The 25012-nt window shown below is 46.7% G+C and overlaps 1 protein-coding gene and 1 long non-coding RNA gene across 5 annotated transcripts; one reads left to right on the top strand and one right to left on the bottom strand.

Moving 5' to 3' along the window:
- Nucleotides 1–141: 141 nt before the first annotated feature.
- Nucleotides 142–987, bottom strand: LOC133468411 (uncharacterized). The gene is made up of 2 exons (XR_009785494.1): nt 879–987; nt 142–529 (listed from the first exon to the last, which is right to left on the bottom strand). It is a non-coding gene; the product is annotated as an uncharacterized LOC133468411 (long non-coding RNA).
- Nucleotides 658–23450, top strand: senp6a (SUMO specific peptidase 6a). 4 transcript variants are annotated; one of them, XM_061754289.1, is made up of 23 exons: nt 1990–2041; nt 2770–2863; nt 2953–3016; nt 6827–6915; nt 9026–9157; nt 9986–10065; nt 12307–12362; nt 12892–13231; nt 14846–15093; nt 15525–15656; nt 15723–15756; nt 15837–16025; nt 18041–18234; nt 19371–19498; nt 19562–19678; nt 20263–20388; nt 20467–20559; nt 20632–20855; nt 21899–21975; nt 22067–22161; nt 22232–22300; nt 22381–22531; nt 23131–23450. In XM_061754289.1, the coding sequence occupies exons 1-23, from the start codon at nt 2005–2007 to the stop codon at nt 23338–23340; spliced, it is 2979 nt and encodes a 992-aa protein (XP_061610273.1). In that variant the 5' UTR covers nt 1990–2004; the 3' UTR covers nt 23341–23450. The 4 variants fall into 4 exon arrangements, with proteins under 4 accessions (XP_061610274.1, XP_061610275.1, XP_061610273.1 ...); XM_061754290.1 differs by lacking the exon at nt 1990–2041 and adding an exon at nt 658–815 and having other exon boundaries at nt 21899–22161; XM_061754291.1 differs by lacking the exon at nt 1990–2041 and adding an exon at nt 994–1114 and having other exon boundaries at nt 21899–22161.
- The last annotated feature ends 1562 nt before the right edge of the window (nt 23451–25012 follow it).

The following is a 25012-nucleotide window of genomic DNA, read 5'->3' on the forward strand; positions in this document are numbered from 1 at the left end:
TGTCATGATTGATCTGATGTTGTTTTCATGATTGAAGGGTGCCAGGCAACCAGCCTGCGAGAGAATGTTCTAAAGAGATTGCGCACAGTAAAAAAAAACTTCAGATTAAGTTTTGTATAAGGAACATGAATAATGATTCAGTGATGATCAATTCTGTTTATTGTCAAGTATGTTTAAAGCCCATTTCACCACCCATCCGTCCATTTTCTATGGCGTTTGTCCTCATTAGGGTCAATTAGGGTGAGCTGGAGTCTATTCCAGCTGATTGAGGGAGAGGCGGGGTAAACCCTGGACTGGTTTCCAGTCAACGTCAGGGCACATATAAACATATAACATAGACAAACAAGTGACCCCGTTCCCATTAGTCTTGAATGAAGCTAACATGTTGTTTTCTCTCAGCACAGAGCACACTGACATCAGCCATGAGAGAGGTCAAGTTACAACAAACGTTGGGAGGTCAGAACAGGAAGTAGGCCTTCGTGGCTCTTGACACGGGACATGATACGTGGTCAAGACAACAGCCGGACTCCTTCAAACACAAGTACAATCATGATATACAGCCATAAAACCTTCAATATAATCTCTCTCTCTGTGTGTGTGTGTGTATATATATACTCACACACACACATTTACACAAACCTAAATTCCAACCCAATGTACTTTTATTGTGAAGCCGGAGTGTTTATTTTCCGGTGATGAGAGCATTTGAGCTGCTAACTTGTTTAGCGCATCCAGCCTTCCGTGAGAACGGAATAATCTGAAGCTAGAAGAACATGGACTAAACATGGCCCACAATACAGGCCAGTTTTTACACGGTAAGCCCAGACCGGCCCGGATTCAGTCGTCACATTCCCGCTCGATATGAAGACACGTCTCACCGTCCGCCGCCGGTGTCACCGAATCAGTCCAAAATATGTGCGGCTCAGTGGCCACCGTTAGTTAGCCTTACTTGTCAGGTTGCACCACAAAGCTCAAAACCCGACCGACTGCTTCGGCCCGGAGGAGGACACCAAACACGGTCGGGCCCGGCTCGGCCCGGTCCGGTGGACATCCGGTGCACACTTGGGAGCAGTGCAAGCTAGCAAGTGTAAACTAGCAGCGCTTATTTTGCAGGGTACGAGCTGGGCATCAATTGGATTTGACGAGGCCTTGCTTCTTTCCTTGCTCGATGGACATGTCTTTAGAGATTACGTTGAGATTGAGACGCCCCGAACAGACAAAATAGGACTCTATTTAAAAAAAAAATGGAACCGCTTGCCTATGAGAAGGAGCCTGCTAATTAGCACGAAAGTTGACCTGGACGTGTGCTACTGCTAGCTTCAAAAGCTTCCAATGATGGGGCACACTCACAACATTTTGGAGTCATCTGTGTCACTTAGTGCCACTGACTCACGCTGTCAGCTATAGACTTATTCATCGATTCTGGATTTTTTTAAAAAAATATAATTTGTTTTCCCCAACAACAAAAAAACACAGCCAAAACATGTCATTTGGAGTAGTTTAAATCATTTAGAAACGGTAAAAGGATCATAGATAAGTAGGGTTGTGCTCAAGACCAAACTCTCCGAGACAAAGTCTTGCTTGAGACCAAGACAAGACCAAAACTTTTTATTAAAAAAAAAAAACATGACAGGGTTGAACAATTAAAGAGCATTCCCTCTTTAATTTTGAATTTAAATTTTTGAAAAGACTCTTTCAAAGTGCAACATGGAAAAGTCTCATCGTAATTTATTTCAGCTAAATTCTTGCAAAAAATAAATCCTTGCATTTATGTAAAAATGAAATGAGAGTGTTAAGCTAGTTTACGAGCGCTGCCAATTGAATTGATTTGGTATTACCTAAAGCCTAGTATAGTAAGTGTAATAATATTTTTATTTTAGTTTGATAAAGCCACTTTAAAGTGGTATGAAAACCTTCCTAGAAATATTATATCTCAGAAAGACAACAGATTCGCTAGTGTTACTTAGAGTTAATATTATTTTAATGTGTTTGTTTTCTTTGGAGATGCAGACTAAAGTTGGACATTGTCCCCGCCGTTTCAGTGAGTTAAAGACCACAGAATTTTCACACTGGAAATGTTATCATTTCGTTTGCATGTTATCATACACATGAAGTCTTTGTTGCTGGGGAAGCCAAATGTATTCACCGTAGCGTTAGCGGACATGTCTTGCTTGCACACTTTCCCTCCCTACGTCTCGCACCTTTCACTTTCGGTTGTGTGCAGGGGGGGCGGGGGCGTCCCATAGTCACAACAGCGCAAAGGTTGCAGTCATGGGGTGACGGGAGGGTTAGTAACGCATGAATTGAAGGCATTTGTTCTTTTACCAAGTGCTTCTCCGTTTCCATTAGCCACTGGCGAGGTGTTGAATGGGCAGAGCGAACCCTGCTTCTCCTCATATCAAATTTATGAAGTGGAAGAATAGCAGATCACTGCTGCTCTTATTCGGTCTCGAGTCTTAGATAGAAAATCCGGACAGTCCAAGACCAAGACTTTGGGGACTCGCGTCCGAGAAAGGACCAAGACTTTCAAAAATTGGTCTTGGGACCGGTCTCAAGTTTTACAACACGATTGAGAACTACTGTATTATTAATTTCACATTGGGCATTAACTCTGCAGTGGTTCTGAGATGCGGGTTTGGAATACAGGCTTCGGCCTTCCGGCTTGTTCCGCTTTCGTTTCTTCATTTCGTCACGACAATGTTTGTTCTGCCATCAAAGAGTACGAGTGTATTGTTTTGTTCTGTTTTTTTTTTTTTTATGGATGTGAAGCTCTGGAAAGATCCGAGGCTCGTCCGGACGGCGGCTACAAGCACAAGTGGAGCTTCCCGGTGTGTGCTGCCCAAGAAGATGAGGACGAAGACTAGTAAGCATCGACGATCGCGTCTTTCCGCAACAGTCTATCCTAGCTCTTGTCACCTTTTGGAATGTTTATGCGCTGGTTTGCCTCCTCAGCTCCAGCGGGATGACCACCCAGAAGACGGACAAGCAAGCGTCTACGTCCTCAGATGGAAACAAGGTCAATGTCCGTCCCGCATCTCTCATCAAGTTGACAGAAGTTACCAAAATGACAGTCTGTCAAAATGCTGTGTGTACTTGGATTGGCCACTTGAACTCGTGGACCTAGAATAGTGACCTAGAATGTCCATTCAAAATCTCTAGTGATTTGGGAGTAAGGAATGAGTGAATGATTGCGAATGCTCTAACTGCGTTCGCAGTCATTCATTATTCCTTGTTCTTAACTCACTAGAAATCTCTGTGGTCTTGAATCAGATTCAGTGCCGTGAAAAGGTATTGGCCCCCTTCTCAAATTTTCCCCACTTTAATATTTAAGATAATCAAACAAATAAAAATGTCAGACAAATATAACCCAAGTTAACCTAAAATGCTCTTTTTAAATTGTGATTTAATTTATTAAGAGAAAAAAAAAAAATGAAAGTTACCTGGCTGTGTGGAAAAGTAATTACCCCCTTTATTAAATCATGAATTACTTGTGGCCAATCACAATTTTTGGTTACTTTTCACTGATCTCACCCAAGCTTGATTACCTCCAGACGTGTTCAATCAAGAAATCACTTCAACAGAATCTGTCTCGACAAAAGCAAGTCAGACAAATGATCTAAATGACACAATCAAAGAAATTCCAGAACAGTCTGGAAAGGGTTACAAAAGCCATTTCTAAAGCTTTAGGATTCCAGCGAACCATAGGGAGAGTCATTTCCCTCACATGGAGAAAACATGGAGCCGTGGTGAACCTTCCCAGGAGTGGGTGGCCTACAAAGATTACCCCAAGTGAACAGCAATGACCCATCCAGGAGGCCACAAAGGAAATCCGGTCAACTTGTAAAGAACTGCAGGCCTCCCTTGCCTCAGTAAGCGTCAGTGTTCATGACGCAACAATAAGGAAGAGACTGGGCAAAAGTGGCATCCACGGCAGAGTTCCAAAGCCAAAACCACTGCTGACGCAAAAGAACGTAACGCCTTGTCTTACTTTTGCAAAAAAAAACAACAACCATCTGAATGATTCCCAAGACTTTTGGGATAATATTATATGGACTGACGAGATGAAAGATGAGCTTTTTTGGAAAGTGCGTGTCTCGTTACATCTGGTTGTTCTGGAATTCATCCATCCATCCATTCTCTGCACCGCTTTATCCTCACAAGGGTCGCAGGCGTGCTGGAGGGTTAGCTAGGGTTTCCCATCTTCGGGCGAGAGGTGGGGTACACCCCGAACTGGTCGCCCGCCAATCGCAGGGCACATATAAACAAAGAACCATTCGCGCACACGTTCACACCTACGGGCCATTTCGAGTCTTCAATCAACCTAGCACGCATGTTTTGTGCCCGGAGAAAAGCCACGCAGGCACCGGGAGAACATGCAAACTCCACACAGGTGGGGGCCGGGATTTGAACCCCGGTCCTCAGAATTGGGAGGCAGATGAGCTAACCAGTTAACGCCGTGCCGCCTATTTTGGAATTAAATCGGGAAACAATCTTGTCTTTTATCTTGAATGAAATCTTTGTAACGAGAGAGACAGTCAAGAGGTTACAGTTGCTTCGCGCTTCTCCCCGTCTCTGAAGAACACGGAAGAGCAACGCGCAGTTAAACTGAGATGAGGAAAGAAGACAGCCAGCCAGACGCCAGACCTGTTCACATCTTATCTTGTCCTTGAGACAAAAGAGAGGCCGGTAGAGCCACTGAGAAGGGAGGAAAAAAGAACCTTTCAAGTCATAACAATCACACACAAACTATGGATTATATAATATCATAAAAGAAACAAGAGACTATATTTTGTCAGAACGTGGAAATGTAGCACAGCATTTCAGAAAAATGGACATCGTACCAACAGCCAAACGTGGTGGCCGTGTGATGGTCTTGGGCTGCTTGCGCTTTCAAGTTGCTGCGATTGAGGGAACCACGAATTGTGCCCTTTAACAAAACATCTCGAAGGAGAATGTTCAGCCATCGTTTTGTGACCTCAAGCTGAAGGGCACTTGGGTTCTGCAGCAGGGCACACCGGCAACTCAACTTCTGAATGGCTTAAAAAAAACAGCAAAATGAAGGTTTTGGGGCAGACTTTAATCGGACTGAAATGGCATGCGCTTCAAAAGGCCGTTCATGCCTTTGCCGAATTCAAGCAATTCTGTCACGAAGAGTGGGCCAAAATATCTCCACAGAGATGTCAGAGAGTCATCGCCAGTTCTAGAAAACGCTTGATTTCAGTTGTTGCTGTTGAGGATGGCCCAACCAGTTATTAGGTTGAGGGGGCCATTACTTTTTCACACAGGGTCAGGTAACTTTGAATAGTTATTTTTCTTTCATAAATGAAATCATCAATTCAGAACAGCATTTTAGGTTCAAATTGTATTAGATTTGTTTGATCTTTTCATCTTGTTTGATCTTAAACATTCAAGTGGAGTAAACTTGAGAAGGGGCGCAATACCTTTTCACGGCACTGTAAGTGTCGCGTTCCTATTCAGTGGGACTTCTGCCTTAGAATTCCTGCGCTCTAAAAGTTCCAAATCTAGGGTGTCTAACGTCTGGCCCATGGGCCGTTTACAACCCACCCTCTGTTTTTTTTTTTTTTTTTTGCTGCCTTTGGCATAAACTAAAAATAACAGTTGACACAGTGAGGAAAAATGTTGAACCCCTGCACTAAATGGACCTAAACAATAAATATTCTACTGAAAATGCAGTCGTAAAACTTCCAAATGAACACATGCTAAGCAGTTGAATTGGCTTCCATTTTGCTGTATGCCACACTTGTTTCCCAACTGTTATGGAGACAAACCACATATTTTGCGTGTGAAAAATATCTGCCGGCATACCACAAGTTTTTTCACTCTATGTACCGTCTGCAGTCACTGACGATGTAGTGGTACACTGGCCTGGCTTTGGTGCGGGCAGCACGGGTTCAGTTCCCACTCAGTGACGGTGGGAATGTGAGTGCGAATGGTTGCCCGTGTCTAGTCGGTGCCCTGTGACCGACTGGCGACCAGTTCAGGGTGTAGACCGCCTTTCGCCAAAAGTCAGCCGGGATAGGCTCCAGCGCACGGGCCCGTGACCCTGAACAGGATAAGCAGTGTTAACAATGGATGGATTTACCGTCTGCCATCTAGTGGAAGAGTATTTCATTGTTCTGCATGTCACTATGCGTCTACACGTTAGGCCTGTCCCGCCAGGGGGCGCCACAATGACTCACTCGCCGGCTGCCCCTCCTGGCGCAACTCAGCCATTTTCATCCGGCCTCGGGAACACCGTTGGCTGACCGAGAATCTAACCCATGCTGTCTGTGTGTACCGCTACACTACTAATGTCGGGAAAATGGCCGAGGGCGGGCCGGCAGGGACCCCAGTTTGGGCCGGATGAAGTCTGAGTCCCCTCCTGTCCTCCGCGTCTTAACACCTTCATCAAGACTCTGCAGCTAGAGTAAAAATTGACTCCGTTTCTTTGGAGCAGAAAAAATGTCAAAGTCCAGCAGGAAAAAGAGGCCCGAGTCCGAGCATTTGTGGTCACAAAGAATGGATCTCAAAGGCACAAGAATGAATTCATGACCGTCTCCAGGGACACAGCAGCCCCTGAAATGGGAAAAAGATGAATTTATGACCCATTTCCTCTGATTGGTCAATCCTGGATGTGCTGGTTTCTAATCGTGTCATAACACTGATCATATTGTGCCAGTTGTCTAAATTGGCTTCTTTAATTCTCTCACAAGTGTGACTAATTGCTTTTTAGACTTTCCATGTTTGTGTTTCTTTCCTTTGTTTCGCACCTGCCACATCTGTTAACTGTGTGTGTGTGTGTGTGTGTGTGCGCGTGCGGTCGCAGGCTCCCTCTTTGAGGCACTTTACCACCGCTGACCCACTGAGGACATACGAAAAGCGCTCAAGCAATCTCGTCAGGCACACAAGGCTCAGGTATGCCCCCCAAACTGAATTCATATTTTGATCCTACTGAAGGTACTGATACAATCGGATTTTGCATTATTAAAAACATTAATGTGCATTTGAGGTTCAGGTATTATTTTGTCCACTTGGCGTTGCCATCCTCACGTTCTACTGTAGTATTTGACCTTGAGTATGTATGGCTTGAAAATGTGAGGCCCGGCCTGGGGAGTGACGTGGGCGTCAGCAAATGAGTGTAACGTTGGCTGGCTGTCAACTGGCTAATACCTGGATCAGACTACAAGACAAATTTGGTCTTTGCCGATTGCACTGTGTCAAATCTTGCTGTATCTTGGTCAGACACTGGCAACACTACACGACGTGGATTATGTCACACTACAAGAAGATTTGTCGTTCCTGACAAAATATGTTGGGCCCAATCTGGGAAATCCTCCATGATACCAAATCGGGCCAATATTGGCGTTAAATTCCTGTCGTCGTCAAACTATTATCGATTAATCGTTTAGACGACGTGTAACGCAAAATTGTCCAAATACTCTGAATTTCAGCCTCTCAACAATAAATATTCTCTCCGATTTCTGTAGTCCTCCCTCAAACAGACTGATTATTGTTGTTTCATCAAGATAAGCAAACATCTGCTTTGACTTTGGAAAATAATGCAGATTTTCTGACGGATGTCACTGAACAAACCAGTAAAGGAAGCATAACCATTTTTTCTCATAATGTCCTTTCAATAAAGGGATTGAAATTATTTTTTAATCCGATTCAATAAATCTCCAAAAATAAATGACAGGTTAATTGACAATTAAAATAGGGTTTAGTTTCACCCGGAGTGTTGAGTGCCTCGTTGTCAGTTGTGTCCGTAAATGTGCTTCTTGCGTGTTACAATGAATGGATTTTAGGGGTGTCCCGATCCGATCTATGAGATCGGAAATCGGTTCGAAGTCACCAAAAAAAAACCAAAAAAAGTATTTGATCGGACAGGATCTCAAATCTCCGATTTGACCACTCTTGTACAAGCAGTCCATTCCAAGCTCCGCTGCAGCGCTTCTATCCAGCAGTGGTGTGCAGAGCCCATGTGATCACAACAGCTTGCTAAGGTGCTAACATAGTAGCAAGGAGTAAGAGTGAATATTGCTCGCTTATTTTGCCAAGTATGTCCAAAAAACACACAAGGAATGTGTCTCCGGTAGTTGGAATCATTTTTTGACACTCCAGTTGAAGTTCACTGTCAAACTAAACACACATAATAAAATAATTACACCTATTGAATGTTCAAATACATCAGAGACTAGTTTCTTTCTTCGTTTTTGTTCACAAAACCGCTAGCTCAAAGCTAACACACACTGAATGAAAAACAGCATTGACGAGCTAACGGAAATTAGCATCAAACATGCGGCACTTATATCTCTCAAAATAATGCATATTGGTGCATAAACGCTGTATAAACACATACAAAGAGGCACTATAACAATACTCTCTGGCATATATTCTTCAAACTCTGTGGAAAAATGAGTTACAATAACAATAGTCAATCAAGACTTCTACTTTCTTTGTTACTCCAAGTGTCTACCACATTGCGTGCACCACACTGCCCCTCAGAGGTCAATATGTGCATAGCAGTTATTTTATATAACCCGTTGGTAATAATAATAAATGGGTCAGTTTTTGTCATACGTAGTGTTGCTGATAATTGTTCTCTGTTTGAGTAATATCACTTGATCAAGCCTTTTCTAACATTGCATACTACAAAATAAGTAAATTGTGTATGATTATTGCCAAAATCGGATTGGACCGATATCGGCCAAAACTCAAGGCTGCAATATTGGTATTGGATCGGAAGTGTAAAACTTGGATCGGGACACGCCTAATGGACTTACTGGAGTTATTCGATGAATGGTCTCAGCCCGACTTCCAAGCAGCTCACGTAACATCTTCTTGTTCACACAGTGGAACTAGGTGGGGAGAGAAAAAGGCTCAAATCCTCATCGTAGCCATTCCCTCACCTTTTGTCATTGCCAAATGTTTTGATGTCATGCTGAAAAGCTCCCCCGTAAAAAAGTAAAACACAATGGCGTGTCTTTGAGTAAGCTAATGTTTGCCCCCATTTGCGATCTTGCAGCTTAGCTCCGCCCTCAGCCACTGCCAGCAACTACTTGACCATAAGCCCCGCCCCTACGCAAGGACTTGTCCTGCAGGGGCGCCTTTTTCAGCACGCGCAGATGACCTCCGCCTTCAGGAAGCCTGTCCAAAGGTGAGCCGGCGATCTTCCGTTATCAGTGCTTCAGACTTCGAGCAAAGGTATGACGTCATCTTCAGCATCTTGATTAGGGCGAACGAGGATGAAGATGATGATTAAAAACATTCTTCATAACCAATTAATTAAAGAAACATGAATTGAATCATTTCTTTTGTGGTCCCCTGACGCTTACGACAACAAAGGTATGAATTGACTCGTGCACGTAGCGATTCTGTGTTTAGGGCACGGCGGCATGCTAACTTGCACTCGCCGGTCATGGCGAACATGGCGGCACACGGCAATGTCGGCTGGAGGAGCTATCGCTTCGTATTTCAAAAATCTAAAACCTTTTCAATTTTCACCTCGAACAGTACCAGTTACTGGCAAAACGTTATTTTGGCATAATGTCCTTTAACGTTCAATCACATTTCTTCTCCTCCATTATTCTCTTTGCTATAAAGTGAGGACTTCAAAATAAAGACCAAAGATGCCTTTCTCACGTGTCAAAACATCTTTGACAGAGGTGCATTTGAAATCTGACGTACACAGAGAGCGAGAGAAACTGAAACAGGAGTTGCTCTTTTTGTATGTGCATTTGTTCTGTGATGGTTTGTTTTGTATATTGTCTGTTTTTGTTTTAGTCTTTATGTCCTATATTGTCGTTTGTTCAAATATAATTATCTTTGTCTTATGTTATAATGTGTTTAAAAAATACTGCAAAAATTGGCCAAATTTCAATTTGAAGAGGGTTAATATCGATTAATCGGTCGGGCCAAATCGTGATGATGCTCATTGGTTGAGCTGCTGAGCCAGTGAGAAGGTCATGTTGCTGTCCCTCCGCAGGAACGACTCGAGCAGCGGTGGTGATGCGCAGCAGGGGGCGGAAGTGGACAACATCATGCTCACGTGCTGCGGCGTGCCAGGTCGGTTTGCGGTTCTCGCTTGACTTCCCTAACCCGCTTCCATCCACGCAGCTACATATACAGTCGGAACGGAAAGTATTCAGACGCCCTTCAATTTTTCACTTTGTTATATTGCAGCCATTAGCTCAGATCATGTGTTCATTTTTTTCCTCAATGTACACACAGCACCCCATATTGCCAGGAAAAAAACTGGAATTGTTGGAATTTTTGCAGATTTATTAAAATAAATTGTAATATCACACAGCCATAAGTATTCAGACCCTTTGCTCAGTATTTAGTAGAAGCACCTAATACAGCCATGAGTCTTTTTGGGAATGATGCAACAAGTTTTCGGGTTAGGGTTACCTGGATTTGAGGATCCTCTGCCATTCTTCCTTGTAGATCCCCTCCAGTTCTGTCAGGTTGGATGGTGAACGTTGGTGGACAGCCATTTTCAGGTCTCTCCGGAGATGATAAATTGGGTTTAAGTCAGGGCTCTGGCCGGGCCATTCAACAACAGTCACGGAGTTGTTCTGAAGCCACTCCTTCGTTATTTTAGCTCTGTGCTTAGGGTCATTGTCTTGTTGGAAGGTGAACCTCGGGCCCACTCTGAGGTCCTGAGTACTCTGGAGAAGGTTTTCATCCAGGATATCGCTGTACTTGGCCGCATGCATCTTTCCTTCGATTGCAACCGGTATATCCCGACTGCATCTCTGGAGCTCAGCCGCAGTGATCTTTGGGTTCTCAGTAGAGCCGCTGCTCCTCCACATCGAGAGGAGCCAGATGAGGTGGCTGGGGCATCTGATTCGGATGCCTCCCTGGTGAGGTGGTCCGGGCACGTCCCACCCCGGGGATGACCCAGGACACGCTGGAGAGACTGTGTCTCTCGGCTGGCCTGGGAACGCCTCGGGATCCCCTCGGAAGAGCTGGAGGAAGTGGCTGGGGAGAGGGAGGTCTCTGCGTCCCTGCTACAGCCCCTGCGACCCGACCTCTGGTAAGCGGTAGAAAATGGATGGATGGATGGATCCTCACTAAGTTTGTAGTTCTACTTTTTTTGTGCCATATTTCTTTGACCACCTTTCTGTCCCTTGTAAGTACAGGGATAAAAAATGCCTCATCTCCATAGGGGTCTGACCTATTCTGGAAAAGACCCCGCAGATATGTCCGATTCGCAGATAAGGTTCTTCATGGGTAGAGGAGGGGGCCTTCGCATCTTAGTGGACGGTGGTTTCAGGCGAGGGGGAATTGGAGGAAGATCGATTCCAATATTGACAATCGCCTTAATCCTGTCCGTAGAGAGTTGGGCTTTGCTCCAACGGGGGAGGGAGGGGTGTGGGAGATTCAACGTGCTGGCTCGTCTCATTTGTCGTTCGCTCCTCCGATTGTTTGGATGACCCTGATGAATCCGTCTGCGCCTTGTGTCGCCGATTGTTTGGTAACAACTGCATCTTTTTGTCCTTCAGCTGTGTCACCAAGGCCAGGGCTTTCTTTTTGGGCCGCTGAATGACGTACACAGTAAAACATGTCGGCAGCCAATAACTTAATCCCTTGTCTATTGAGACAGAAACCGTCTGTCTGCCTTGTAAAGATGTGTGCGCTCCCCCCCAAAACAAGACAAATTGTCACGGATAGTGCCGTACACACTTCTTTGAGCCACTTTTTGAATTGACTGAGCCTAGAGAAACGTTCATCTCCAAATCGTACAAGTGGGAGAGGTCCACTAATAAAAACCTCAGCATCCAAACATGGCACTTTTGTTAGGAGATCGAGGAAATCTCGCTTCAGTCCCTTTGAACATCCAGGGCCCCTGTGTGTGTATAAGGACCTATTTCACAGTTGGGTGCTGATTCGTGATCTCCAGTATTTTTTTGGAGATATCAGACGCCATGTCATTGGTAAAACACAGTACTTTGGTGTTCTTCTCACTGCTCCATCACCAACTATTAATGTTTGGGGTGCCATTTTTTTCTTGTATGATTTAGTTTCATGCCTTTCAGGGGGGGTGGGGGATGAGCATTCTTGGCCAGGGTCTTGTAAAAGTGCCTCAAACCTATTTGTAAGTCTGCTGTCAATGTTTTCCATTCTGGTCTCCCCAAACGTCTTCCAATTAAGGATTATGGAGCCCACTGTGCTTTTAGGAACCTTAAGTGCAGCATAATTATTTCGTTTTTTTTTGTAAGCTTGGCCGGGATCTGTGGCGCTCCCTTCCTTGTCATGAAACATTCTCCCTTCCGTACTAACTGCCAGTCTGTGTGATTTCAGACGATGACGGCTCGAACATCAAACGTCTTGTCCATCACAAGAGGAAGGCGGCGGAGGTAAGCTCCAGCTTACTGACAGCGGCACCACGCTGCTTCTTCTTCCTCCTTCTCGCTCCACTTTTGAATGAAACATTTTTTTGATAGTTTTATTAAAAATAAAAATGTTCCTCTCCATTCGATCACCTCATCCCCTTCAGCTTATTCCTCCATTCTCCCCTTCCTTTTCTTGTTCCCTTATCTGCTCCTCCATTTGGTCAATTTTTGTTTTTTCTGCTTCCTCCTTTCTCCTCCTTTTGATATTGTTATGTAAATGGTGTTTTTCTAAAAAAATAAATACAAATAAATCCTCTTCTTTCGAAGGCCACAAGGCTCCTGGTATCGATGGTATTTTGTCGAGTGTAGAAAATGTTTTCTTGTTACGAACATTGTCAAGCTATTTTTTTTCCTGGCCTTGTTTATTTGTGGGGCCAAGTACAAGAAGGATAAAACATCTAGTGCCAGCTTCTCAATGTTTTCATTGGGAAGGCCAAGTTGGCTATCCGTGGAAGAGAAAAAAATCCATGGTCTTCCTCTCGTTCCCGCTCAGACCGCAGCCGTCTACCAGACGGTGTGCGCCAAGTGCAGTAAACCGTGCGAGGATGGCATCGAGTGTCACCACTGCGGCAACAGGCCGGCGTGTCTCTCGCCCCCATCGCCCCGAGCCCCCCTCCGATCTCAGCCCTGCAGCCTGCAGAGCTTCTACAAGGCCTCCCCCGCCGCCGGCGGCAACGGCAGGCCCCCCCGTGCGGACGATCTGCCCGCCGGGCTGGCCGGCATCAACGGGCGATCTCCTCCGCTGGCCAGCGCCTCTTGCTGCTACGGCGCCCGTAAGTCGCCGCGAGGGAGGCGGAAGACGGCGGCCCAGCAGCACCACCTCGACCACCCGAGTGAGTCTTTGGCCGTGTTCCCAATTACTCCCTATCCACTAGATATAGCAACGTGACAAGATTAGCCAAAAATGGAACAGTCGTGCTGAGTCTAGTCGGACCTCGATAGTTGGCATAAAAAAGCCTTTGGTCCGATTGGGGAGCAAAGGAGTGAATGATTGTAAATGCCGAGATATTCCTAATGGCGTCAGTTGCCCTAAAAGTTTGAATTCAATCGTGCAAATGGAACGTTAGCCATGAGGGGAAAGACGTTTTGCAGTAGATTAGGTCATGTACTTTAGCAATCAATCAATTGAGCTTTTTCCTGAATGTATTTGTTCTGGAGGATTTCAGAGGCCTTTGAAGTGCTCATTCCACGTTTTCAGAAAATTCCACAAAGATGCTAGACACTTGTCAGATTGCTCCTATATAGTCAGGTCAAGTCCATTTTATTTCTATAGTGCCAGTTGTGTCAAGGCTCTTTAACATTGAGCAGGTCAAGAACCGCATCAGGGAGTGATTTTAGACGCCCTCCGCTTTGGACACGACATCAGTGTAGCAACAGAGCTAAACTAATACGCACACATCAAAACAACCACATAAGTGATAGAGGTTTACATCGTACGTTACATCGCATCAGTGCACAAATCAAGCAAGGTTCATGAAGACATGGATGAGAGCGTTTGGATCAACTTGACTGGCTTGCACAAAGTCCCGACCTCAACCCGATAGAACGCCTTTGGGTTGATTTGGAGCGGACACTGAGAACCAGGCTCTACGTATATATCTATACGTATGTGTGTGTATATATAGGTACGTGTGTTTTTTCTTTGGGTAAATGTCTCCCATGCTTAGTCCTATTTTTAAAAAAAAAAAAAAAAAAAAAAAAAAATAAAGTTATTGATGATTTCAAATTTAGGCATTCATAGTAAAGGCGATCGTTATTAACGGAGCAATATGCTTCTTTTTATAACTGTAACAATAAAAGTGCATAACGGTAAAGACAAACCGCTTCATAAAAATGGTGAGTTGCACAATATTGTCCCAACTCTACAGATAAAAGTGGCATACATGATCCTAACTACTCATAAAACCCATTAAACTTTTGTCTTTATACAATTGTAATAACGGTAAAGACTTGCAATAGTTCAGACAATTTTCATTCATTCAAAAAATACCACCCTTTATTGTACTGTGTGCTGTTGTGTGAATGCAAAATGGCTGCCTCATCCAGATCCCTCTGGTGTATGAGGCTCTCTGCAGTGGCGTTAACGGTAAAGACGGCTTCAGTCACAGAGAAGGACCGTTTGTAAAAGAAGCACACACAAAAAGGAACGCTTCTGACACTGATGTGTCTTTTGCTTTTATTTTCCCTGGGAAGGGAATACGAAGCAATCGGAGAAAAATCGGATCTATCCAAAGCTGCAATTCTGACCTTTTGTCGCATGTTCATCTTCTGATCCGAAACCCCAATGTCTTCAGTATACAGCAAAAGGAACTGACCTTGCCGTTCCAATCCATTTGGAGGGGACCGTAGCACCGGGTGGGAGGGTGTCGGTCCTGATCCAAGCGCAGGAAGGAAGAGAAAATTGTCACTACGATGCCTTTTTAAAAACCGTGCGCCGATCTCCGCAGTCGTCTTGTCCAGCGACGACGATGCCGCCGCCGCCGACGACGACGACGACGGCGCGGGAAGCGTGAGCCGACTGGACAGCGTGTCGCCGCAGCCCGCGGACTCTGCGCACTCGTCGCCGGCGCCCTGCGGCGGTCGAGTAGAGGCGGCGGTGAAAAGCAGTGGCGAGCGGGAGGAGCTGGGCACAGACTTCTTCGATGACGTCAACATGAAGATGTTCATACCTCGCCGAACCAGGATGAAGGACCAGGTCTCGTCCATTTCTTTTTCACATTCAAACTTGTGTTGGGAATCCCTCCCTATTCCCTATGCAGTGGAGCTAGTTGACCATTTCGTAGTGCCGTTGGAATGTGTACTGAGTAGAGGTTATCGCCCAAAGTTCCAACAATGAATCTGGAGAAACGCTCAGTCACTGAGGAGAGCGAAAAGCTACGCAGGCGGCCAAGACTGTAGCTTCAGCTGAAAAGCCGGCTAAACCTAGTATTCGTATTGATTGAGGCATCTGCTACGACACGGCTGTATTACAAACGGCCATCTGGAGGTATCGGTTTCTTGTTCCCAAGCCGAAATAAAACGCAAATAGGTGACTTTGTGAACAGGAAACTTCAAGTAGGTGGGGATTCATTGTAAAAAGGTAATCAAAGTCTCTCGAATCAAGCTTTTTTCTTGAACTTGCTTTAGTTCGGAAAACAGCTGAGGTCTCCCAGAAGCAAGCGTTCCAAAGCGGAGTCGGGCAAGTGCGGCAGCATCATCCTGCAGTGTCGGAGCGTCCGCGTGGGAACGCTGCGCAGGATGGTGACCAAACCCGTGGTGGTGAGTCATTTGACTTTTCCGTTAACTCTCTCTCTCAGGCGCTTTCATCTTCCTGCCATTTTGCAGTTTTCTGTGGAGCACATCCAGCTGGAAACTGAAGGTACGTCTCTCACCCCTCGCCGCCTGTTTTTCCAACACTCAAGTGCGCCTCCTGACCGCCGGGCGTCTTTGCCGCGCCAGGGCCGGAGCTAAACATGGTGGAGAAGGTGTCCCTGCGGGCCTCGGAGCTCATTAGCTGCGAGTGGTGCAGCGTCCGCAAGCTGCCCGTCTTGTTCTTCCAGACCACCCCCGACGAGTGCGTCCGTCTACGCTCGCAGCTCGACATGACTCAGGAGGACTGTGGACAGTGGTACGACTGCACGGGACAAGGTGAGTATGTCAGGGAGTCTACGTCTGGGTTCTGCTCTGTGACACTCGGGGTCTTCACCCTTAACTACTAAGGGCGTAACGATTCGTTTTAACAACGATTCCATTCGTACGACGCTTCGTGGTTGCCGATTCGATTCAAGGGCGATATTGGTTCATTTAGAACGATACCATCCGAAACGATTCAGGGGATTGCAATCGATTCAATAACTTTCTAGCCAAAATACCTGGATAACGGACAGTGCAGGTGGAATTTGCTAAATTCCTTTTGTTTCTTGTAAAGGTATCGGGCCGAATTAATTAATGGATATACAATAAACGACCATTAAAAGCAAATGCGTTCGTCAGTAGGTTTACCTGCTACTTCTGATGTTGCTTTTCCAACATAGAAAGGAAATACAAATGTTAAGAATAAATCCTTATTGTAATTGAATGCAAAATCGTATTACTACCCAATAGTGATTACACAGCTCGAAGTAGCTTGGGATGGGTGATCTGTTGTGTTATACCGCAACATACCCATCCATCCATCCATCCGTTTTCTTCCGCTTATCTGAGGTCGGGTAGCTTTAGCAGCGAAGACCAGACCAGACTTCCCTCTCCCCAGCCACTTCATCCAGCTCTTACGGGGGGATCCCGAGGCGTTCCCGGGCCAGCTGGGTGACGTAATCTGGATCGTCCCTGGGGTCTCCTCCCGGTGGGACGTGCCCGGAACACCTCACCGGGGAGGCGCCCGGGAGGCATCCTCATCTGGCTCCTCTCAATGTGGAGGAGCAGCGGCTCATGGATGACCGAGCTTCTCACCCTATCTCCAAGGGAGAGCCCGGACACCCTGCGGCGGAAACTTGGATCAGAGATCTTGTTCTTTCGCTCACGACCCACAGCTCGTTAACGACCATAGGTGAGGGTAGGAACGTAGATCGACCGGGAAAAAATGGAGAGCTTTGCCTTTCGGCTTAGCTCCTTCTTTACCACAACGGACCCAAACCAGAATGTTGTCCCCACGCAACGAAACATTAGAAAAAAGTACTATAATCCAGCGGAACCTCAGTTTTCATATGCCCTAGTTTTCGTACGATGCCTACCTGCGAGGCTCGGCCAATCATTAATGCCGAGCTCAGACTACACGACTTTTCTTGTCGTTCACGACAGTCCCTGTGTCAGATTGCAACACACGGTGTCATAAATTCGTCCTGTCTCGGACCGGACGAGTGGCCGCACTACAAGTATGTGACCGACCAGACCCCGCCCGATCATGTTGCTAAGAGCGCCGTCCGACTGCACAGATCTGCAGGGAGGCCGGACAAGAAGAAAGAGCTTGGGCGGCAGAGAAACAGTTCGTGGACACGGAGGACCACGGGACACAAGCGCGGGGACCACGGGGTCAACGAGCGCACGCTCACGCTCCCACCATCTCTGCATCACTCTGCAGAAAAGAGAGAGTGCGGGTCAGGGAATCACAGGTGTCTGGGGGCTCCGTGGTCCATGTCTCGGAACAACCGTTGGACCACGTAGGCCATATCACACTCAAAGAAATTCTGACACGCCAGACTTTCTGCGCCGTGGTCGTGAGTCGTCCCAGACGCCGGATCGGCAGCGGATCAACCATGTCACACGCTCGATCGGGAACTCCTAACTCAAACGATCGGCCCCGGCAGTGCACGTTTGTCTGCGACGTGTAGTCTGAGCTCGGCATAACTGGAATCGAACGCCGGCACGAAGCACGTGCATCTTTATTGAGAAGCCGCGAAACGGCACCGAATCCAGGAACGAGCTTCAAATTCCAAACCATAAACTCTCCGCCTCCCTTTCCGCTTCTCGCCGTCATTCGTACGCCATCTAGAGTCTTCAGTAAAGGTTTGCGAGGTTTAATGTTCATTCAATTGCGCATCTCTTGCGCATGTGCAACTGAGTTGTCGTGTTGCTTAAGCAGCACGCCCGCATTCAGAAATGTTTCCAGTTGTAGAAGCAGTGTGTAGGGAATGCAGGTGCCATATGAGTTGTTGACGTGTTCTCAGAGTCTGACGAGAAGTACATCGTGCTGATCTTCATGGACGGCCTGGACATGAAGGAGCAGATGATCCTGGAGGACATCTTGAGCGAGATCGGCCAGAACAACAACATTAGCAACTTTCCCGCCAAGTTGCCCTTTGACGAGGCCAACACGCGTCTGGTGAACTTCAACAAGGCCACCAAGCAGAAGCAGGACAAGGTGCTCTTAGCAAATAGACAAATGTTCCAATCAAAAGTTGAGTCTCATTTACATACGATACTCGCTAAACGTTCGACATATTCAGCATTCGGGTGAAATTTCAGGAAGCTAAAACACGCTGTCAGCTTAAATTCACAACTGGTTTGATCCGTGAATATTTCCAAGGATGTCCACTTAGATGCGTTCCTGTGGCGTCTCTAAACTCTGAAGGGGAGAGGAGAAGTGGCAGTAAAAAAGGCCATATTTTGAGCAATTTATTTACCTGTACCTATTTCATGAACCGCATACCGTAAACTCTCATTTATCACAGTGCTTACGTTCCAGAACCCCCCCCCGCAATAAATGAAATCAACCAATTATATATGGTATTATCATATCAATTTATAACTTTCATATATGCAATTCAATGCTAGTATGGGATACTTTACAGAGGTCCACTGGCGGCCACCATCCACACGCCTCTTAAAGGCAGGTGTGCTCTGCTTGAATGACGCTAACAGCATCCAATGCGTACGTGGTGTGAAAAGGCTATTTCCTGCCTTGAGCACCGTTCCTCACACTGATGGCTTCATGGATACCTCAAATTCATTGCGGTGATGTTTTGAAATAAAGGGTTGTCGTCGTAGAAAATCAAGCTAAACCTTTCTCCTGCATTTATTCCTGTCGATATTTAGGGTTAGTGTGTGCATTAGCTATTTGTTGGGCTAAGCTTTGGTATTTGTGAATTTATTTCATCAAACTCTGACTGTGGGTTGTGTTTGTGACCGTGGCTTTCCGTTCACGTGCTTTGAATCCTCAAGCGATTTGGTGACGTACAAAATGTATGCGTTGAGATTGCTCAGTAAGGTTTCTGGTTCTGCAACGAAAGAGAGCCCAATTGACCTTACGTCAGTCATTGCTGCCGCATTCAAACCGTGAAGCCGGAGATGTACAGGTGACTGAGTGCACTATACGCCGACCTATTAAAAAAAAGAATCCTAATCACGAGTGAACCATGATATCGCAAGGGATTACTGCACCCGTAATGCGATGACTACCGAGCAGAGGAAGTACAACTACTTGTATGAAATTGAAAAAAAAAAAAAGCGAGCTTTTGTTTTTGCCCGTTGAGTCGATAGTAGTTGTCGTGTGTGCAGTTGAAGGGTGTCCCCGTTGCGTCTCGGTGCTCGCCGCTCAGCAGGACCTTCAACGCCCCGACCGTCTTCGAGCACGACCGGCGGGACGCGGCCGACCTGCAGCCCGCCTTCGTCGGCCCGGTGGTCAAGTGAGTGCGGGTGGGTCGGCCGCTGGGGGTGCGTCCCGTTGCTGATGCGCGCTTGTCTTCCAGGCTGATGGTCTATCCGCCTCCTCCGGCCAAAGGGGGCATCTTAGTCACAAACGAGGACCTCCACTGCCTTAACGACGGAGAATTCCTGAATGATGTTATCATAGATTTTTATTTAAAGTAAGTACGCATGCTCGACACGCTTCTCGTTCCGCATTCCGTAAGCATGCGAACGTCAAGAAAATTCCAGACATCTTAGGAATTGCTTTCCAGATGATCCAAATTCCCACGTTTTCTCGGAGAGACGCACAAAAAATCCATTCAAGTCGAGAAATTCAAGAAAATCCAATTTCCAATTTGAAATTCAAAATGTTCAGCTCATTCAGAACATCTCGGGAACTGTTTTCTTCATTGCGCCAATTTGACACTTTTCACAAGGTCATTCCCAAATTGAAGTTGCTTTTTACACATGAGCTTCTCCTTCCGCAATTCAAACCAGTCAAACTTCCAAATGTTCAGCTAATTCAAGCCATTTTGTGAACTATTTCTCATAATCCCAGATTTTCACAATGGAATTCCCAAATTCAGAAATGTCTTTCACATTTCTTGACCGATTCAAACCGCTCCTTTTGACCGAGTCTCACATTCTACAGTGGAACAATTCACTTCCGCAGTATTCCAGTCTAGCATCAGCTCTGCAACATTCACATGCAAGTTCTACACAAATTGCATTCTCGAGTTAGGAGTATTTATAATGTGTGTAGATATTTAGTACTGGAGAAACTAAAGAAAGAGGACTCCCAAAGAATCCACGTGTTCAGCTCCTTCTTCTACAGACGTCTCACCCAAAGGGAGAAGGGGAGCGCTCCCGATAGAAGCAACAACCTTCCGTCAGTATCCGCATCATCCGTGCGCTCTCCCGGCTAACGGGAATTGTTTTCTGACCTCTTGACCGCTTGTGTGCCCAGGATCCACAAACGCAAGCACAACAGGGTGAAGACGTGGACGCGGCACGTGGATCTGTTTGACAAGGACTTCATCTTCGTTCCCATCAACGAGTCGTGAGTCCCGGCCTCCGCACCGGCAGGGGGCGGCGTCGCGTCCGCGCTAACTTTGCCTCATCTCTCCCGCAGGGCTCACTGGTACCTGGCGGTCATCTGCTTGCCGGGCGGCGACCCGCCGTCGGACGAGCTCCCGGATCACTGCCGCCCGCTGTCCCCGGACATGGACGTGCTGGACGCACCCCCGCGGGATCCCGCGCCCCCGGGGGATACGCCGCCACGGGACCCCGCCTCTGAGCAGCGCACGCCGGCACGCGACTCCGCCGCCAAGGGGCGGCCTGAGCTACACTACCCCAGTCAGTCCACTGTGACCGTCGGGGAGTCGGAAATGCTGCGTGATTGTGAACGCGGTCGTTCCGACTCCTCGATGACTGCAAAAGGATTTTCAGGGGACATTTGATGGAACTGTCTTAAGTCATTTTAGTTCATGGGCCACATTTACCCCATTTTAAACTCAAGTAGGCCGGACCGGTATATTTCTCGCTTTATAAATAACCACTATCACGAATCTTTTCCCATTGTTTTGGTTCAAATGATCAAATGACGTCCATTTGGAATATTGCGATCGGAAATTAAATTTCTCACCAAAAATGATTCACAATACTCTTAAATTTACAATCCGTTTGTTCATTTACATGTGTGCAGCTTACAGATCGCAGTGGATCTAAATCCTGCATGTGGCTTTTTATAAAACAACTGAAGATCTCAAAATCATTTTGAAATGACACATTTCCGCATCTCTCGGACTCATCTCAGCATACAAACAAAAGTGGGAACTTCTTAGAAAAAAGGGTGCAGTTGTCCCCTCCCTTGTAAATGTGTACATCAAAATACAAGCCAGTTGTAGCAGTGGATGAAAAAAGCCACCTCTTTTCAACTCAAGCAGTTGATGCGTATTTTGCAATATCCAGTGGCTTCAAATATTTCAGTTTTCACAGTACAAAGGTGGCACAGCGCTTTCCATGAAGTAGGCGTACTTTGCTTCTGGCATGTTTCGGCCTTCGCAAGTGCGTCAAATCCCGAGGAACAGCCAATTTCAGAAGGTCGTTGAAGTGCTAAGTGGTCGTCAGCGCGACCTCCAGTGGACAAAATTAGCCACAGCAGTTTTAATGACAACCAGCAGTTAGTGTTCTCTGGCCCCACGGGACAGATTGGACCCCCTGACGGGATGTTCTGGCCCGTGGGCTGTATGTTTGACACCCCTGATCTAGGTCCCCAAGTTGAAGTAACCAATTGCAGCGTTTTCACAGATAAATCTTGTCACGTTGCTCATGTCACAAGTTGTCTTTTTGTCACACGTTCCACTGATTGTGTGGTTTTTTGTTTTTTTATGTCGTAGACGAGTTGCAAAGAATCAGCATGTGCTATGCAGATGACGACAACACTTTGACGTCTGACGAGCAAAGCTCCAATCAGGTACTCATTTTTGTCGTCTCCTCTGCACTACACTTGACCCGCGGGGCGGGGGGCGCGCGCGCTACACCTCGCAAACATTGTGACCGCGCAGGACGAGTGCAGCGACGACAGCGCGCCGGCAGAGGACTCCCTGGACTCGGCCTCCGACGCGTCCTCACGGGCCTGGAAAGCCGACCGCCGCAAACAGTAAGCGGGTGGGGTGCGTCGGCACGTGTTGGCCCGCGGACGGCGCCGCTGTAACGCTTGTCGTCTGCAGGTCCTGTATCCTCATCATGGACTCTCTGCGCGGTCCCGCCAGGTCCACGGTGGTCAAAACTCTGAGAGAGTGAGTGAGCCGGCGAGCGTAAGACGTAAGATGGGTGTGGTGTTGTGAACGCCGCCTGACTGGGTCTGCGCTGGTTTTAGGTACCTGGAGGTGGAGTGGGAGGTGCGCAAAGGCAGCCAGCGCACGTTTGGGAAAAACCTGATGAAAGGCTCCAGTCCTCGTGTGCCTCAGCAGGACAACTTCAGCGACTGCGGCATTTACGTCCTGCAGTACGTGGAGAGCTTCTTCGAGGTGAATCCTTCCTGCCCCGCCGTCCTCGCTGTTATTCATGCGTGTTATTCAAATTGTGATGCCTAACAGCTTGAAGTCGGTGCAGGTAAAGCTTTCTCTCTCTCTCTCTCTCTCTCTCTCTCTCTCTGAAGCGTTTGCCCGATCGAGCTTTTGTTGCCTCTTAGTAGCAACGTGACAAGAATGACTCTGTCAAAATGCTGTGTTGTTGGAACGGCCGCTTCAACTTTTGGAACTAGATTTAAAAAAAAAAAAAAAAGGAAAAGTCCGCTACAAATCCCTTTGGGCTGATTGGGGAGTGATTCCCAATCACTAGAAATTCTAGCAAGTTGGAGTGGCCAATCCACCCTGACTCAACATTTTGACAGACTGTTTTGTCATTTTGGGAAACTCTTGTCACCTCTCTACTACCTGGGGTTCGATAATTATTTTATTTTTTTTTTTTTTGGGGGGGGGGGGGGGGGGGGGGGGCGACACGTCTGCGGTTGAGAATCGCTCTCCGAGCATGTTCAGGAACATTTGAAGAGCTTTTGACTTTTCATCACACAGCGCTTTCCCTCTCTGCGGAACACACGAAGTGAACTTTGTTGTTTTGTGCACAGAATCCCATCACAAACTTTCAGCTGCCCCTCAACCTGTCCGAGTGGTTCCCTCAGCAGAGGATGAAGAGCAAACGGCAGGAAATCAGGAGCTTGATCCTGCACATCCAAGCGAGACAGGACGCCCATAAGAACCGTCCCGAGCGGCCAGAGGCGGAGTGGCCCGAGGCCTCGTCCGCTTCCTCGGAAGAGCCGGCCGTCGAAGAGACTTAGACGGCGGCGAACTTGGATTGTACGCTGCTGCCGTGTTTCTCTTCTCTGCTTCCCGATCCACCTCCACCAACACCTTTGACTTCGTATGAATAAAAGTCACGTGTATGTTCCCATGGTAACAGCTCTTTACACACATTCCTCCCACCAGGGGGCGATATTTATTTAGTGTTTCAAAACAAACAGTGCCTGTGGCAGTCACATGTTCAAATTGCAAGAAACATAAAAAATATACATGTCATTGAAATGGAGAAAGACTTTGTTGACCCCACAGTGGAGAAATTAACTGGTTCCGGCAGCAAGCAATCTACAGTATTAAGAAAAGAAGTCTCATCAAAATAAATCCAGTGAGAGAGATGTCCTTTATAAAAAGCAACACGTTGGGGGAGCATTGTGTAAGATATACAGCACATTGTGTTTTTAAAGACTATTGCAAATGAGTGGCATTGGAAAGTTTTTGTGTGCGCGGCCACGGATATCCTGCGGCAGCATTCCTCCTGCACCTCAAGTGGGAAAAGGCCACTCGGGGGGTGGTTGGAGAGCAATCTTAGTGGGGCGCCATTTTAAATTCATTTGGTATTTATTGCAAGGTACTTTTATTGTCAATGCTGCAATATGCGTAACCCACACATGAGGTTGAAATTGCGCTACTCAAGGGCCCGTGGTGCTACAAAAGCTAAATAAAACTACCGTCTGTACAGTAGAAAAAGTATGAATTAGTTAAGTGTATTTTCAGTTGTATTCTAAAGCCTGACCAGGAAGTAAGATCGCAAATGGGCTGAATCAATCAGCTCGACATTTTCCTATTTGTAAAGGCGACAAAGAGCAGTGAAGAGGAATACACAACGTTTCGGCAACACAGTAGGCTTATAATAAATAACGGATTATGATGGGCGACTGGTGAGTTGTGAGGTTGCGGGTTCCAATCTGGCCTCGCCTGTGTGGAGTTAGCATGTTCTCGGTGTACCTTCGTGGCTTTTCTCCGGGTACTCCGGTTTCCTCCCACATGCATCCCAGGTTAATTGACGACTCTAAATTGCCCGTAGGTGTGAATGTGTGTGCGAATGGTTGTTTGTTTATGTTGGCTGGCAACCAGTTCAGGGCGTACCCCGCCTCCTGCCCGATGATCGCTGGGATGGGCTCCAGCACGCCCGCGACCCGCGTGAGGAGAAGCGGCTCAGAGAATGGATGGCTGGAGTTAGCTGAGCACATTGTGTTTTTATTACACAATAGTACCGACATAAGGAGTTTTGTTTTTTTCCCAATTACGAGCCGTACTGCGAGACACAATTTGAGTTAAGAGTGAGGTCGTATACACGGACACAGATACACATGGTGCTGGCCTGATAAAGTGGCAAATGAAAAAAAAAGTATGTCCTCACGTGTGGGCAAGGAGAGCCACCGTGGCAGATGCACTTTCAGTTTATTGACACGGAGCAGTTTATTAGGCCACGCCCCTAAGGCGCTTCGTAAAACGAGTTTATTCACATTGTTTTATTTATTTTAACAGTGGTATTTTTGTTCAAAACGTTCACAAAACATTGCATTGTGCCGGTGGTTTTTGGGGGTCTGGACCGGAATCGAGGCATTTCAATTCATTTTAATGGGGGATTGATAGAGGAGTAAATTGAGTTTTGCGAGACGGCGCCCCCAGGAGGCAAGGAGGCGAGCCGCA

The sequence above is a fragment of the Phyllopteryx taeniolatus genome, chromosome 18 (genome assembly GCF_024500385.1).
Source record: "Phyllopteryx taeniolatus isolate TA_2022b chromosome 18, UOR_Ptae_1.2, whole genome shotgun sequence".
NCBI lineage: Eukaryota > Metazoa > Chordata > Actinopteri > Syngnathiformes > Syngnathidae > Phyllopteryx > Phyllopteryx taeniolatus.